Source organism: Scyliorhinus canicula, chromosome 10 (assembly GCF_902713615.1).
Source record: "Scyliorhinus canicula chromosome 10, sScyCan1.1, whole genome shotgun sequence".
NCBI classification, from domain to species: domain Eukaryota; kingdom Metazoa; phylum Chordata; class Chondrichthyes; order Carcharhiniformes; family Scyliorhinidae; genus Scyliorhinus; species Scyliorhinus canicula.
The window spans coordinates 108,237,549-108,255,272 of record NC_052155.1 but is presented as its reverse complement, the minus strand read 5'-3'; the positions used below and the strand labels follow the sequence as shown (position 1 = coordinate 108,255,272).

General features: G+C 43.3%; 1 protein-coding gene across 1 annotated transcript in view; it reads left to right on the top strand.

Moving 5' to 3' along the window:
• The first annotated feature begins 7,235 nt into the window (after positions 1-7,235).
• Positions 7,236-17,724, top strand: part of cops5 (COP9 signalosome subunit 5) — a 100,478-nt gene continuing 89,989 nt past the window's right edge. The window contains exons 1-2 of the mRNA XM_038809532.1: positions 7,236-7,730; positions 10,833-11,067. Coding sequence (XP_038665460.1) covers positions 7,588-7,730; positions 10,833-11,067 — 378 coding nt within the window. The 5' untranslated portion in view covers positions 7,236-7,587. The remainder of the gene's footprint in view (positions 7,731-10,832; positions 11,068-17,724) is intronic.

The window sequence follows — 17,724 nt, the reverse complement described above, 5'->3', positions numbered from 1 at the left end:
GAGTGAACGTTGCAGTTCCTCGCCTCCGTATCTGCGTGTGCTTCCCTGCTGGGCTGGATGAATAATGCCAAAGAACTCATCAATTAAAAAGTTCAGTTTCTTCGTTTGCTTTTCCTCGGTCACTTCTCATTAATTTTTACACCGCGTCACTTGTTCTTTATTTTCCGAATCATTTTATGTTTATTTTTGAACGACTTTAGTGTTTATTTCCAGTTACCTTTGGTTGATTTTTTATTTTTTCCAATTGTTGACTTTTTAAAATTGGTTAATTACCTCAATGTTTTGTAAGAGACAGCATTCAACACTGTTTCAGCAACGCTACACACAAGAAATAGGATAAGGACAGCATTGGGCGCGTTGAGTCTGCTCTGCCATTCGATACCATCATGGTTGATCTTGGGCTTCAATTAGCTTTCATGGAACATACGATTTAGGAACAGGAGCAGGCCATTCAGTCCTTCGAGCCTGCTCTGACGCAGAGATCAGTGCTTTAGCCTCAACTATATAAACTGTATATTAATAGCTTGAATGAAGAGATAGACTGTTTTGTAGCCTGGTTTGCTGATGATAGTGGGTCAGATCTCGCTTAATGGTGAGTCAGAATTCAGGAGAGAGATAGAGAGCCTAGTGAAGTGGTGCACGACAACATTCTATCCCTCAATGCCAGCAAAACTAAAGAGCTGGTCATTGACCTCAGGAAGCAAAGTAATGTACACACCCCTGTCTGCATCAACGGGGCCGAGGTGGAGATGGTTAACAGCTTCAAATTCCTAGGAGTGCACATTACCAAAAATCTATCCTGGACCACCCACGGCGACGCTGCCACCAAGAAAGCAAACGCCAATAATTCCTCAGGAAACTAAGGAAATTGGGCATGTTCACACTGACTCTTACAAACTTTTACAGATGCACCATAGAAAACATCCTATCTGGCTGCATCACAGCCTGGTATGGCAACTGCTCAGCCCAAGACCACAAGAAACTTCAGAGTCATGAACACAGCCCAGTCCATCACACAAACCTGCCTCTCATCCATTGACTCTATCTACACTTCCTGCTGCCTGGGAAAGCAGGCAGCATAATCAAGGACCCCTCCCACCCAGCTTACTCACTCTTCCAACTTCTTCCATCGGGCAGGAGATACAAAAGTCTGAGAACACACACAAACAGATTCAAAAATAGTTTCTTCCCCACTCTTACCAGACTCCTAAAAGACCCTCTTATGGACTGACCTGATTAATACTACACTCTTATAAATGCCAGTGTCTATGCATTTACATTGTGGATCTTGCGTTGTCCTTTATTTTCATGTACTAAATGATCTGTTTGAGCTGCTCGCAGAAAAATACTTTTCACTGTACATGTGACAATAAACAAATCCAAATGATACAAGGATAGTTAGGAAAGCAAGTTGTGAGAAGGACAAAAATAATCTGCAAATGGATATACAAAGGTTGATAGAGTGGGTAAAACTTTTAGCAGATGGAATATAACTGGGAAACTGTGAGGTCGTCCACTTTGATACGAAGAATAGACAAGCAGTACGTTACAGGTAGTGTATCCAGTAAATCTGAAAACAAACATATTCAAAAACCAAAGGCAAACTTGCACTTTTGGGGCCTCTACTCTCCCTCTTTACAGGGGCCCACGTCCCAACCTGCTCCCAGGTGACGTGGGGGCACACCCCCAATGATGTCAAGCCCTTCCCCCCTTAGCCTACTGCACATCTCCTGGTTGCTGCTCTAACACCTCTAGCTCAGGTGGTCATGCCTCATCCCTCGTCGACTGCATGTGCTCCTGACTGGCTGCCTGCTGTTGCTGATGCTAGCTATCTGGCGTGGCCTCTGCTCTCGCTTACCATCGCTGCCCAGTCACTCTCAGCCCTGCTGCCTGGCTGGCCTCTGATCGAGCTGCCCCACTCCCACTGCTCAGATTCCCCAAGACTCAACGCTGGCACTTTTCTGACCTTCTTCACACATCCCAATTGCTGCTTTGTTCAACTCTGGGCTCTCTCAGGTGGCCAGGCCTCGATTCTCAGGTGGCCGGACCTCAACAACTGCTTGTGCTCCTGGCTATCTGGGCTGGCCTCTGCTCTCTCTCTCTCGCTCCCTTGCCATCCAGTTGCTGCCCAGTACAACCATCTCACTCTCAGCTGTGTCTGGCTGGCCTCTGGTCAAGTCACCCCACTTCTACTAGCCACTGTTCCACAACTCCGAGTTACAACACTAGTGTTTGACTCGTCTTTCCACACCTTCAGACTGCTACCCTGCTCACCTCTCACTCAAGTGGCCTGGTCTCAACCTTCAACGACCATGTATGTTCCTGGCTGCTGCCTGCTATCTGGCCTGGTGGGTTCTGTTATGGGCCAAAATTTAGAGAGCACCAAAGTATATCATGGAGTTCACCTAACCTACAACTGTTTATAGATTTTGGTCATGAGGTGCACAAGGGCCTACTCTTCAGGTGTTATACAACAGAGGCCTTCAGCACTTTAAAATCAAAAACAAAGTTTATTCTACAAATTCAGTTAACATTTTATAAACACACACAATAAGCATTTTTATCAACTACAAACATGCATCCCCCCCCCACACAGCTACAGTACTCAATATTTAACCCTTAATTACTTCTCTTTTTCTGATTCACTCAAGTAACAAAATCCATAAACTCAGACAATCCCTTTTTCACAAAATAGTAGGTTTGAATTCTTTACAGAAAAGAGGTATCACTTTTAAATTATCAAGTGATCTGGACACCATTTAACATATATAGAGAGAAACCAAAATAAATCTTTGTCTTAATGCAGCTCTCAACTGTGTAAACCAAAAGTAAAACACAGAGCCACAAACAGTTCCCAGCTCAAAACGAAAGTAAAAGACAGGACAACAGCCCAGCTCCACCCACACAATGACATCACTGAAGCTGTTTGATAAACATACATTTCTTAAAGGGACATTCCCATGACAGATATGTTCCTTTTGGTTGAATTCCCTCCCCAGCTCTGGCCTGGAGGTTGAGAGTCACTCACTGCTCCCCTCAACAAACATTGGCTAGCGCCACGCCTCTCCTAGCGAAAGGCTTTACATGCTCACACCCCAATTTAGGTCAGCAACCCCACTTTTGCCTCAGGCTGCCCGCCAGACCAAATGCCAGAAACCTGGCTTCTACTTTGTAATTTGACTCAATGAAAGTACAGAAACTTCAGACCAATTCAGGCTATCCCTTTCTGAACTACTCTAAGCCTCCACCATCTCTTAACATCTGACAAACTGTTTTCCCACTTTAAAGGGGAGTTCACTAATCAGAGCCCAATGTTCTGTATTACCTGCTGATAGGCTGATCAGCAAATTTAGACTCTAATTTGTTTGCATGGTATTCCCACCACAACAGTCACCTCTCCATATGGGGCCCCCATTGGGTGGGATCCTGCGCTACAACACAGTGTGTTTCATTGAAAGTCCACCTCTGCCAAAAACTACTTTTTTTGAACTTCATCAACATTTAAACACAGGAAGTACGACCTAAGCTGACATGACCCAAGCTGACACAAACCTTGCTGACCGCACCGACCTTTAGCACGGGAAGTCTCTGGCCTGAGCTGACATGAAACCCTTTGACTGCACCCTGCCTTTGGTGCAGAAAGTCTAGTTGTTTATCTACACTGTTTGCCTGAAATTTTTATCTGTACCATTTACCTTGTGAACCAAACCTTCTCCCACAAGCAGAATCGCAGATGGTGTCACAGGTGGGAACCTATTACAGTACTCCATTTATCATTCCATTTACGAGCCATTTTATTTACTTTAGAATATAGCTAGCCTTAACTTCAACAATTGTAATTGATAAAAAATCCTATAGTTGAAAACTGAAATTATCTGAAATCCAAAGGCCCCCAGCGTTTGGATAAAGGATATGCAACCTCGATTTAAATTGAGATAAACTGCACGATGTTCCACTATAGAGGGATCTGAGTGCTCTTGTACATGAAACACAAACATTGGCATACAAGGGAATGGCAAATAATTAGGAAGGCAAATGGAATTGTTGGCCTATATTGGAAAGAAGACAGAGTATAAAGGTAGGGAGGTCTTGCTGCAATTGATAGCCCTGGTGAGTCCACATGTAGCGTTCGGTGTTCAACTTTAGAACATAGAACAGTACAGCACAGAACAGGCCCTTCAGCCCTCGATGTTGTGCCGAGCCACGATCACCCTACTCAAACCCACGTATCCACCCTATACCCATAACCCAACAACCCCCCCCCCCCCTTACTTTTTAGGACACTACGGGCAATTTAACATGGCCAATCCACCTAACCCGCACATCTTTGGACTGTGGGAGGAAACCGGAGCACCCGGAGGAAACACACGGGGAGGACGTGCAGACTCCGCACAGACAGTGACCCAGCCGGGAATCGAACCTGGGACCCTGGAGCTGTGAAGCATTTATGCTAACCACCATGCTACCGTGTTGCCCCACAACTTTGGTCTCCTTACTTAAGCAGGAATATACTTGCATTGGAGGTAGTTCAGAGAAAGTTCATGAGGTTAGTTCCTTGGATGAAGGGGTTGTCTTTTGAGGAAAGGTTGAACAGGTTGGTCCTTTACTTGTTGGAGTTTAGAAAAATGATAAGTGACCTAATTCTTATATGAAACAGACGATTTTGAGGGGGCATGACAGGGTAGATGCTGAGAGTATATTTCTCCTTGTGGGAGGATCTAGATCTAGGGAGAAAGTTTCCAAATAAGGGGATCTCCATTTAAGATGAAGATAAGGAGGGTATCTTGTATCAGACGGTCATTAACTGTTGGAATTTGCTACCACAGATCGCAGTGGAAGCTGGTTCATTGGATCAAGGCTAAGTTAGACAGATTTTTGATCTACAAGAGAGGAAAAGGTTTTTGGGGCAGGCAGGAAAGTAGAGTTAAGGCTGCAATCAGATCCACTGTGATCTTCTTGAATGGTAGAACAGGCTTGAGGGGCGAAGTAGTCTACTCCTGCTCCTATCTCTTATGGTCTTGATGTCCCGCATATTGTTGAAGTATAAGCTATAGTGCGGCATAATTAAAAATGAGATTGCACCTAACACATTAATCACAGGATTGAAACTCTGTGTATAGTATGTTTAGATTCCTCCTCTTCCTCAAAATTCTCTTTGCCATTCATCATTTCAAGGGCCCTTGCTTCTTCACTTTGGGAAGTTTCCAGATAATGATATTTTGAGTCACCTATTAATTGTTCCTTCGGCATTCCTGGAATTCATTCACCCAATATTGTTGCACAGATGTTGTCTTCTGTTGCAATAGCCAGATCTGCTAAAAGTATTTTCATTATCATTCTGTCTGCCTTTAATTCCTGCCTTGTTTCAGTACCTGTACTATATCAAATCTGGCAATCAGTATTCAATTGTTTGTTTCATCACATAGTGTTTTATTTGTTCCATGAAGGCTGAAGGAAACAATTGTTCCCCTGGGAACCTTTTAAGGTGGCTAACATTTGATCCATCGGACTTTCCTTTTCCAAGAACTAAAGTTCTATTAGGACATGGTGTTTCTCCATATGAGATACCTTAGCACAATCCAATAATTTATAAGCTATTCCTGATCCAGGAGCCCCAGATTGAATTTCCTAAATCTTTTATACAAACGGATAAAGTCCATGATCATAGAATCCCTACAATGCAGAAGGAGGCCATCCTGTCCATCAAGACTTTGACCCTTTGAATGACCCTCTATCCATTTATACTCCCCCATCCACCCCATCCTATCCCTGTAACCCCACCTGTCCAGCACCATCCCTGGACACTCAGGGATAATGAGCATGGTAATCCACCTAACCTGCACATTTTGGATATATTTTCATGGAATGGCCATCTGTTTTCTTTTGCTTTTAAAGTATATTTATTCATGTTTTACATTTTAGAGAGCAACACAACTAAATTACAAAATAATACATTGCCATAAACAGGATTTTGTAAGTACAGAGAGCGATAGGAGAGCAACATCACAACTGACTCAATACAATCACCAGACATAACTAGGTACCTATACACCCCACCAGAGACCGAGGAAGTTACAGGATGAGGCCATGCAAACCATGGTAAAATGGTACACACGCTCCCACACTGTCAACCCGCAAGTACTATGAGAAATCAAGATAAATATTCAGTGCCATGTTTGGGTGCGCATCAACGTACATCTCCCTCAACTCTAGCAACACCAAAGGCACCAGTGACCCACCACAGCCTCTTCTCCTCGGATACCAGACTCATCTGCCCCCATGTATGAGTTCTTCATATCCACCCTCACAATGCAAAGAAAATGCTCAAAGTCACCAGTTCTCAGAGGAGTTACATATATACCATACAATGCAACTTAGTACACTCTGGTTTCTCTTTCAGATTGTATAAATCTTTCGCTTTTTACAATGTAACTTAACCCCAGACTAAGGCCCAATGCAGAAACAACATCGTTCTATACTATTACACAGAGAGGCAGCAACATGTTTAGATTATGACCAAACCTCCAGAGCCTCCAAGAAAGGAGGGAAAAGTTAGAGCTACCAGAACAAATGTACCGGATAACAAGATATCAAGACACCAGAATATGAATTTCCCTGGTACAAGCCAAGCAACCACCAATGAAGAAGGGAAGAGAACAGGTCACTCAAACAACCAAAAAGGCATTCCACCACAAGGAAAACAATAGGATTCACAGCAAGCATAAATCTTGGCTCATCCCCAGGCTCCCGTGCAACGAAGAAGCAAAACCCACCCTCCTCGGACCCTCGGAAAGGGACATGCCTTGCTTTGACCAATCAGAGTCAAGGTACCTGGTTTAAAATTCAAATGATTGTCAGTTAACTCAAAGTCACCATCATCTGGTGCATTCTCTATGGCAACACCCCAACCAACCAGAGTCCACTTGCCAACCAATTAGCACCCTCTCTGCATACCGTTGCTGCTTCCCCTGGCATTGGTATTCTTGTGATTGCCCTGATGAGTGCAAGATGAAAAGCTTTGGCAAATGTTTTTTTTTAGAAATACTCAATAATATTCTAACTATAAGTAATATCAAAGGAAACTCAACAAATGTGTGTTACTTTGAACTTGCATGAATTCTTTGAGTTGATTATTGTGTAATCTAATGGTCACAGTCACATTTCTTCCTGGTATCCAATGGGTGTTAGCCATTGAAAAGTCGCATTGCCCTGTTTGCCGGGTATTCCACTTACTTCCTTTAGAGGGCGCATCACTCCCTGAAGGCTGAAGAGGCCTCGCAATTCGACTTTATCCTTGAAACAGTTGGTGTTAAATTAAGTGAACAAAATTAAAAGATAAACTGTGCTTTGAGAATCAATAGTTAACGACATTTATAAGTTAACTGACTTGGTGTTCTTTTATTGTGATTTTTTTTTTTGTTCCCCCGCGCGGAGCCGGGCCGCAGCTGTCACCGCTGAGACTGGCCTGAGGCCGCTGACGGTGTGGTAGTTATTTAATATTAAAACTGGTGAGGAGGTGCGGCGTTGAATGACAGAGGCAGTTGTCGCGCAGCCAAGTGAAACGGGCGAATAATAAGGTAGAAGAACATGGCTGGTGTGAGTGGTAATATCGCCCAGAAGACCTGGGAGCTGGCGAATAACATGCAGGAAGTTCAGAGCATCGATGAGATCTACAAATATGACAAAAAACAACAGCAGGAGATCCTCGCAGCTAAACCATGGACTAAAGAGTAAGTCTGAATGTTTGAAACGTTGTTATTGAGACGTCTAGTAGGCCCGACCTTTGTTTCATCAGTGTAGAGACTTAAATATAACCCCAGTAAATGAAATTTATTCAGAAAGAGTGTTTTGGGCAAAACTTTTGGGGCAAAGGGGCATGTTGTGGTTGTAATTTTATTACAACCCAACATGCAATTTAGTGTGTCCTGTTTTCTATATAAGTACATACTGTATACAAATTAAATTTCCGAACTTTTCTCACAGACCACCTTTTTTAATGCTACAGCACTGACTTTACAAATGGCAGATTATTTTTATTAGCTGCTGTGAAAATGTATATAAGAATATAAAGATGAGAAGTAGGCTGCACGGTGCTTTGAGCCTGCTCTGCTGTTTCATGTGATTTTAAAAAAAAATTCATTCAAGGGATGTGGTTTCGCTGGCTAGGCCAGCATTTATTGTCTATCCCCAATTCCCTCTCGGTGGTGGTGAGCTGCCTTCTTGAACTGCTCAGTCCATGAGTAACTTCCAGACAGTGATGTTCCCACGTATCTGTTGCCTTTGTCCGTCTATATTGTAGTGTTTGTGGGTTTAGAACGTGCTGTCTAAGGGTGGCACGGCAGCACAGTGGTGGTTAGTACTGTTGCTTCACAGCACCAGGCTCCCAGGTTCGATTCCTGCTTGGGTCACTGTCTGTGCAGAGTCTGCACATTGTCCCCTTGTCTGCGTGGGTGCTCCGGTTTCCTCCCACAAGTCCCGAAAGACGTGCTGTTGGGTGAATTGGACATTCTGAATTCTCCCTTCGTGTAACCGAACAGGCACCGGCGTGTGGCCATGAGGGGATTTTCACAGTAACTTCATTGCAGTGTTAATGTAAGCCTACTTGTGACAATAACAATAATAATTGTGTATTGTCACAAGTAGGTTTCAATGAAGTCACTGTAATGATTATTATTATTGTGATTTCTTGCAGTGGATCTTTTAGATGGTACACACTGCATTTGGACAGTATCTTAAGGAGAATGAAAAGGCAAAGATGACTATCTGATCCTCCTTGCACCAAATTCCTACTTTGACTAATTCTCAGCTTCCCACCCTGCTTAGCCGTGTACCCAGTTAACATTGTGATCTGTGATTATGCACTGTGCCTATTTAAATAATTTCCATTCGATGTGAATACTGAAGAGGCAACATTCATGGTTACAGAAAATCATGTGAGCCTTTTAGTAACTGACTGGTTATTAAACATGAAAATTCAAGTATTTTATGATGATGATTATCGGGGGTGTCCAAGCCTGACAATGAGACTGATGATGTGCAAAGCAGTCCTATTTGCGCTTGTCTTTCTCCTTTGTCTTGTTCTTGAAATTTGTAGATCAAGAAGTTTACAATGGACAATCCTTCGTACTTTTGCCTCATTGGATAAATCCTAAATCAGAGCACCAACATTGAAACTTAAGATATGTGCAAATAAGTCTTTTTATATATGTAGCTCCATGATATGGACTTGAGACTCATTAACATACACTTTAAGACCCATCTAATCCAGATGCAAAGCGGATCATATTTTTATGCCATTAATTTGAAGACTACTGAATTTGCAAAGGTACAATAGTATTCTTTTTCATAAACTTTGGCAGTCTATTTTCCACGTTAAGATATGATTTGAAGACCTCTCACATTTGTTTCTCCATGGAAAACAATACCAATTTCTCCAATCTCTCCAATCTATCTATATAACTGAAGTATATGGTTTTCTTTTTGAAGCCTAGCCACTGTTACAAGATCCAAATTGCCTTCTGATCGTGAGTGGTGGCTGGAAACTCCCTAGTCATGACAGACCTCGGGGGTTTTGCGCATGCATATACCGGGAGTGGGGAGCGCATGCTCAGTTCAATATTTTGTAGTTCTTTGGGCCAGTGGACTTGCACAAGAGAAAACGGTGTGAAAAACCTGGATCATGTGACTGGCGGGTCCCAGGCAGGGGCGGGAAGATGTCCCAGTTAGGCAGAAAGAAGCTTGAGGCAGTAAGAGCATTGTGGCTGGCAGACTTAAGTTATAGGGGCTTTGGAGAAGCACTGAAGAGCTAAGGGGGCAGCAGAAGGTTGGCAATTCCATACTGCGGCCTTTGGGGCAAAGGTACCCCTTTGGCACAGTAGTATTCTGCTCACTGTGGCCGAAGAGATGAAGTGGTGCTTGTGAGTTGGTGCTGGATTGCAGAATCAGGAATTCAGGGGAATGGAGTTCAGGACTTCCCAAAGTACTCTGCAGCTAAATGAAGTACATTTTAAAGTTTAGTCATTGTTATAATGCCAGAAGCTCTGCTGTCAGTTTGCAAGCAGCAATGAGATGGATAATGTGTTTTTGTAATGTTGGTTGAGGGATCGGATTTCTAATTAGCTAGCTTACTGAGGACAATGTTGTACGCTTACACCCCTCCAAAGGACTTTACAGAATATCAGATGATATTTTAGTGCAATACTGACAGAGTGCTGCATTGGGTGAGAACTTACCTGACTTTCTATTCATCTGGCCCACAACACTGAAAGAAGAGCAGTGAGTTCTTTCAATTGTGGCTTGCTTTATGTATCATGGTAGCACAGTGGTTAGCACTGTTATTTTATAGCCCAGAATCCGGTTCAATTCCCGGCTTGGGTCGCTGTCTGTGTGGGTTTCCTCCAGGCGCTCCGGTTTCTTCCCACAAGTCCTTAAAGACGTGCTTGTTAGGTGAATTGGACATTCTGAATTCTCCCTTGGTGTACCTGAACAGGTGTCGTAGTGTGGTGACAAGGGGATTTTCACAGTAACTTCATTGCAATATTAATGTAAGCCTACTTGTGACACTAATAAAGATTATTATTATCTTTACCTGCATAACAAATGAATATCATAATTTCTGCTTTGGTGTTCAGCTTTTATTTTGACAATGATCTTTAATATGTTTAGTATACTGAATAATATTGATAACCATTGTATATATTGTGTGATTTTTGCTTTAATTCCATCCATTGATATTTACATCAGATTTTAGTGCGTATTGCAAGAAATATGTTGTGTCTGTCAGAAAAATTAAACTGTATATTTTTCTAATTATTGTAATTTATTTATTCCAGTCATCATTACTTCAAGTATTGTAAGATCTCGGCCCTTGCACTTTTAAAGATGGTGATGCATGCCAGGTCGGGTGGTAATCTGGAAGTAATGGGCTTAATGCTGGGAAAAGTGGATGGAGAAACAATGATCATAATGGACAGTTTTGCTCTCCCTGTTGAAGGGACAGAAACCAGAGTCAATGCTCAGGCTGCTGCTTATGAATACATGGCTGCTTATATTGAGAATGCTAAACAGGTAGGTTAAATAACTTGACAGACTTTTCCATCTTGTGAAATTATTGAAATTCATTTTTAAGTACTGAGATTCCAATGGAACATTTCAGATTTGTCAATACAGTTTGCAAAGTATTGCTAATGTATACAAGTTATTTCCAGGTATGTGTTGTAATTGCAGTATCTATTAATATCTTAAATCTTGCATCTATCATCAATACTTCCGATCTACATTTCCTTTGTCTGCATAGTTGTAAGATTTTTTTTAGTCTACTGGTATTAACTCTTGCTTTTGAACCTCCTTTAGTGAACTTGTGCGTGATCTGTCAGTATCGCATAATTCTCGGGTTCGAGCTTAAGTGAGTGAGACCTCCTGAATGAGGTTTTGGAGACCTCCAGAATGAGGTTTTGCACAACCAGAGTCCCTCTACAATGGCTCTTTCCCAAGGATCTATCCATATAACTCTCTCCTGCATTCTTTGCATTGTCTATGTAAACTCTGTCCAATCTGGTCACTGGATTCTCTCAAATCTCCCAAAAGTTTAAAAAACTTAAAATGCTTTTTCCTCCACAGGAACTGAAATTCCTCTTGTCAGAAGTAACGGTTTAAACAAAAAAACTAATTTGCACGATTACATTTATCCATTGAATTATCTTTACTCAATTTTTAAAAAAATATATTTTTCTCCAATTCAGGGGCAATTTAGCATGGCCAATCCACCTGTCCTGCACATCTTTGGGTTGTGGGGGTGAGACCCACGTAAGCATGGGGAGGATCTTGACTCGATTTAAGCATTTGCTTCAATGGACTTGATATTTTTGTTCAGAGTTCTGATTTTGTGGGTTCTGTTTGGATTGTGCAGTCTGAATGTAATCAGTGTACATTATTGTTGTCAGCCTGTGAAGCTACAACACCGGACTACTTGCATGCCAGACAACACTAGCAGCATGCAATAGAGATAAGCAACCCCATAACCAACGGATCAGGTCTAAGCTTTGCCATCATGCATGGTGGTGGGATAATAACCAACTAACTGGAGGAGAAGGTTCTATAAATATCCCCCTCAATTTCATGTGGTGAAATGTGAAATTTTGGACAAAATTTATTATTTAAATGGTGAGAGACTGCAGAAAGCTGTCGCACAAAGAGACTTGGGGGTCCTTGTTTACAACCCCAGACAGCTGGCATACAGGTGCAGATGGCAAATTGAATTCTGTCTTTTATTTCAAGGAGGATGGAGTATAAAAGTAAAGAGTGTTGCTGCAATTGTACAAGAAATTAGTGAGGCCAAATTTGGAATACTGTGTACAGTTTGGTTCCCTTATTTTAGGAAAGATATATTATAATTGGAGGCAGTATAGAAGAGGTTCACCCAGATGATTCCAGGAATGGAGAAACTGCCATATGAGGAAAGATTAAACAAGTTGGATATGTACTCCTTGGAGCTCAAAAGAATGAGAAACAATATGATTGAAAATATAAGATTCTTAGGGGTTAGACAGGGTAAATGTTGGGAGGATGTTTCCACTCATGGGACAGTGCAGGACTGTTGCTCTGTTTCTCTGGTTCTAAATATGGCGGTCAGTATGGTCGCCTTCCTTAATCCTAATTATGTTTGCTTTAGAGTCACCAGCTATCTCTTGATACCGCCACAAGGTTCAAATCCGAATGCCGATCAAAGAGCCAATACACCAGTTAGTTCGTTCAAGCCAATACTATTTATTTACACACACAGTAAGATCTACACATGCACAAAGTACTACAAACTAAACTATCTAACGCTAAACACCTATACTTAACTTCGGGTGCCCACTCAGTCAGCGGAACAATGGCCGTTGCTCGGATCTGAGGTTGTTGGGTTCGAAGAGGTACAGGAGAACAGCTAAGGTCGTACGTCTGGTAGCGAGCGTTGACCTTGAATTTACTTGCTTCTGGTGATGCTGGTGGACAGGTCTCTCCGCTTTGAGAGCCAAGTCCAAGAGAGCGAATCTCTCGTGGGGTTTCCTTTTTGTACCTGGAGGGGCTTCGCGCACTTTTAGGCGGGCCTCAAACCTGGCCCCAATTAATTGGGCCGCTTATTGATCACTGGTATTGATCTTCACCAATAAAAGGGGTGGGTGCCCTGATGGCGGGGCGTATCTTAGGTGGCCGTTGGCCTTGCTTTGTTTGTGTCTTTCTGGCGCCGGGATGTCTGCAACAGAATCAACTACCTGAGTGTTAGTCCTTTGTTTCCCGAAGATGGGCCATCAATATGCTAATCGACCCAGAGTTTCGGTTCTGTCTGGTAACTGCTTCCCGAATATACATTCAGGCACTGTGCATGCTTGTTTTCCTAACATTGTCGACAGTTCCCTACATTCTTTGCGAGTGTCCATTTTGTATTCTGGAAGTGGCATCCCAGATGGCTACAGGACAGAGAGCATAGTCACAGAATAAGGGGGTGATCAGATGAATTTGAGGAAGAGTTTTTTTCTCTCAGACTGATGAATCTTTGAAATTCTTTACCCCAGAAAGCTGAGGATGCTGAGTCCTTGATTGTTTCAAGGCTGAGGTTAATAGGTTTTCAATCAGTAGAGGAATTAAGGATTATGGCGAGAAGGCAGGAAAGTGGACTCAGCCATGATTTTATTAAATGGTGGAGCAGACCCGAAGGGCGAACAGGCCTACTCCTGTTCCTATTTCTTAGTCTTTTGGTCTTATTCCCATAATCAGTGATGGGGGAGCCCAGCACATCAATGCAAAAGACAAGACTGAAGCATTTGCAACCGTCTACTGCCAGAAGTGCCAAGTGGATGATCCATCTTTGCCTCTTCCTGAGGTTCCCAGCATCATATATGCCAGTCTTCAGCAAATTTGATTGTCTCCACATGATATCAAGAAATGGCTGAAGACATTGGATACTGCAAAGTCTATGGGCCTGACATATTTCCGGCAATAGTACTGAAGACTTGTGGTCCAGACTAGTCGCACTCCCAGTAAACCGGTTGCAGCACAACACTGACATCTATCTACCTGACATATTGAAAATTGCCCAGGTTTGTCCTGTCCACACACTGCAGGACAAACCTATGCCAGTTAATTGTCACTCCCAACAGTCTACTCTCAAACATTAGCAAAAACTAATGGAAGGAGTTGTTGACAGTGCTATTAAGTGGCACTTACTCAGCAATAACCTCAGTTTGGGTTATGCCAAGGCAACTCTGCTTCAATCGTCATTATAGCCTTGGTCCAAACATGGCTAAAAGAGCTGAACTTTGGAGTTGACATGACAGCAAGGCAGCATTTGGCTGAGTGTGACATCAAGGAGCCCAAGTTCAGGGAGGAGGCTCACCACAACCTTCTCGAGGACAATTCAGGGTGGGCAATAAATGTTGGCCCAGCCAGCAACACCCACATCCTGTGAAAGAATTCCCAGGATTCATCAGTACTAGTCAGTTGCATGGAATAAATATTTTTCATCAGCTTCAAATTCTGTCTACCGTTTTCCTTCAAGTAGTATAAAGGGAGTTTTAAAACCATGTAATCTTACACTTTATTCTTCTAGTGGATATCTGGAATTTCAAACTTTCATCGACTTTTTAACAAAAAACTACTGGTCTCTTCAGCAGATCATAACATGATTGTCTCTGTTTTTGGAAGACCTATTGCTTTTATCTTCCTCCAGTGATTAATTGGAGGAAGTAATAATTTAAAATGTTTGCTGTATTCATCTTCCATTTCAAGCTTGCTTCCATCCTTTATGCTATTGATCTCTTCCATGACTGACACCTTATTTTAATGCAGTCCCCACCATTTTGCAGCAGGTGGTTGGTGTTAACACAATGTTAACACAATTTATGATCTGTATGCAGTGGAACAAAAACAAACTAAAGAAAGTACCAGGCATATTTTAAAGATTTGCAATCTCTAATTTAACAAATGCCTAAAAGTTTTTCATCCAGAATCTCATCAAGGTAATCACATTTAAATTTTTTTAAATTCATTTACGAGATGTGGGGGTTGCTGGTTAGGCCGGCATTTATTGCCCATCCCTAGATACCCTTCAGAAGGTGTAATGAATTTCCTTCTTGAACCATTACAGACCTTGAAGTGTAGGTACACCCACTGTGTTATTAGAGAGGGAGTTCCAGGGTTTGCCCCAGCGACAGTGAAGGAATGGCGATATATTTCCAAGTCAGGGTGGTGAGTGACTTGGAGAGGAACCTCCAGGTAGTGGAGTTCCCATGTATCTGCTGCTCATGTCCTTCCAGATGGTAGTGGATTTGGAAGGTGCTGTCTAATGAACCTTGGTGAGTTATTTGAGTGCATCTTGTAGATGGTACATACGGCTGCCATTGTTCGTAATGGGTCGAGGATTTGACTGTTTCTGGGAGGATGAGCAATCAGACATGTTGCTTTGTCCTGGATGGTGTTGAGCTTCTTAAGTGTTGTTGGAGCTGCACTCATCCAGGTAAGTGGAGAGTATTCCACTGCACTCCTGATTTGTGCCTTTTTTTTTTTAGATGATGGACAGGTTTGGGGAGGGGGGCGGTCAGGAGGCAAGTTACTTTGCTGTAGGATTCATAGCCTTTGACCTACCCTGGTAGCCACAGTACTAATATGGCTAATCCAGTTCAGTTTTTGATCAATGGTGTTGATTGTGGGGGATTCGGCAATGGTAATGTCATTGAATGTCATGGGGAGATGGTTAGATTCTCTCTTGTAGTAGATGGCCATTGGCTGGCATTTGTGTGGTGCGAATGTAACCTACCACTTGCCAGCCCAAGCCTGGATATTGTCCAGGTCTTGTTGCATTTGGACATGGGCTGCTTCATTACTTGAGGAGTTGCTGGTGCTGAATATTGTGCAGTCATCCGCAAACACCCCCACTTCTGACCTTTTATGATAGAAGGAAGGTAATTGATGAAGCAGCTGAAGACAGTTGGGCCTCGGACAGTATCCTGAGGAACTCCTGCAGTGATATCCTGGAGTTGAGATGATTGATCTCCAGCCACTACAACTATCTTCCTTTGTGCCAGGTATGACTCCAACCAGCAGAGGTTTTCCCAACTGGTTCCCATTGACTCCAGTTTAGCTAGGGCTCCTTGATGCCATCGTACTGGAGCGCAATCTTCAGTACTATTGCCGGAATATTGTCAGAGCCCATAACCTTTACAGTATCCAGTGCCTTCAGTCGTTTCTTGATATTACGTGGAGTGAATCATATTGGCTGAAGACTGACAGTTGTGATGCTGGGGATCTCAGGAGGAGATCGAGATGGATCATTCACTCGGCACTTCTGGCTGAAGATTGTTGTGAATGCCTCAGCCTTGTCTTTTGCACATACGTGCTGGGCTCATCCATCATTAAGGGTGAGGATATTTACTTCCGGTGGTGGCTATGAAGGAGTAGGTCGCACCCGCTTGGGTCGAACCTTTGGACCTTCATCCCCGAATTTTTTGTTGGATTTGATTCGAAAAATTGATGGTGGACGCAATTGTGAAGAGGAATCCTACATCAGTGCATAGAGAGGCGGACCAGGAGTTCTCACAAAGGAAGAAATAGGCAAACAGAGAAGGACTGCGCTGAAGCTGCAGCGGGAGAAAGCGTGGCGGATGACCAGAGTCCTGGCTCGACGACCCAGCGGTTGACAGAGCAGCTGATGCAGTTCATACAGGAGGGCTTCGCTAACCAGAAACAGGAATGCTTGGATGCGATTAAGGAATCGATTGCTCGGCTGGAACTTGGACTAGATGCACAAGATCAGGCGATCCTGAAAGTGGAAAAGGCACTGACTGAGCAGGAGCAACACCAAAAAACAATGGAGGTGGAGGTGGGAATGCTGAGAGACTAACAGAAAAGGCTTCTGGAGAAGGTGGAGGACCTAGAGAATGTGTCCCGCCGGCAGAACTTGAGAATCATTGGTTTCCCGGAGGGGTCCGAAGGAGAGGACGCAGGGGCATATATAGCGGGCATGTTCGACAAGTTACTGGGGGATGGGACATTCTCCCGACTGTTAGAGGTGAACAGGGCTCACAGAGCGCTCGCAAGGAAGCCGCGTGTGGGGTAAACACCCCCCCCCCCCCCCTCCCGAGGGCGATGGTGGTGAGATTCCACAGGTACCTGGACAACGAGTGTATTTTGCGGTGGGCCAGGCAGACACTGAGCTGTAAGTGGGAAAACAGCATCCTGCATATCAAGATCTGAGCGAGGACATGGCCAGAAGAGCAGGGTTCAACCAAATAAAGTTGACTGTTTTCAAGAAGAAGGTGAGGTTTGGATTGCTGTATCCGACCCGTCTTTGGGTCACATGAGGAGCAACATTTTTACTTTGAGTCGCCCGAGGAAGCGATGGACTTCACTAGAAGGAAAGGGCTGGCAGTGGACTTTGCTGCAGCGTTCATGTTAAAAAAAAAGTTTTGGGACTTTATCTGTATTGCCTTCTGTATTGATTCGGGGCCTGCTGCATATTTGTGTGAGTTATAGTTTGCATTTGTACTGATGGGGATGGAGGTGTGAATTTTAGATGTGGGGTTCTTTTTTAAAAATTTCTTTGTTTCTTTCGGGCAATTGGGTTGGGATTGTTTTCTTTTGCATATGTGTTTTCGAGCGGGGGGGGGGGAGCAATAGGTGGGAAAATGCCTGGCACATGGGTGGGGGCTACCAAGCTAGCTGGGCGGGCTGGCTCATGGAATCGAA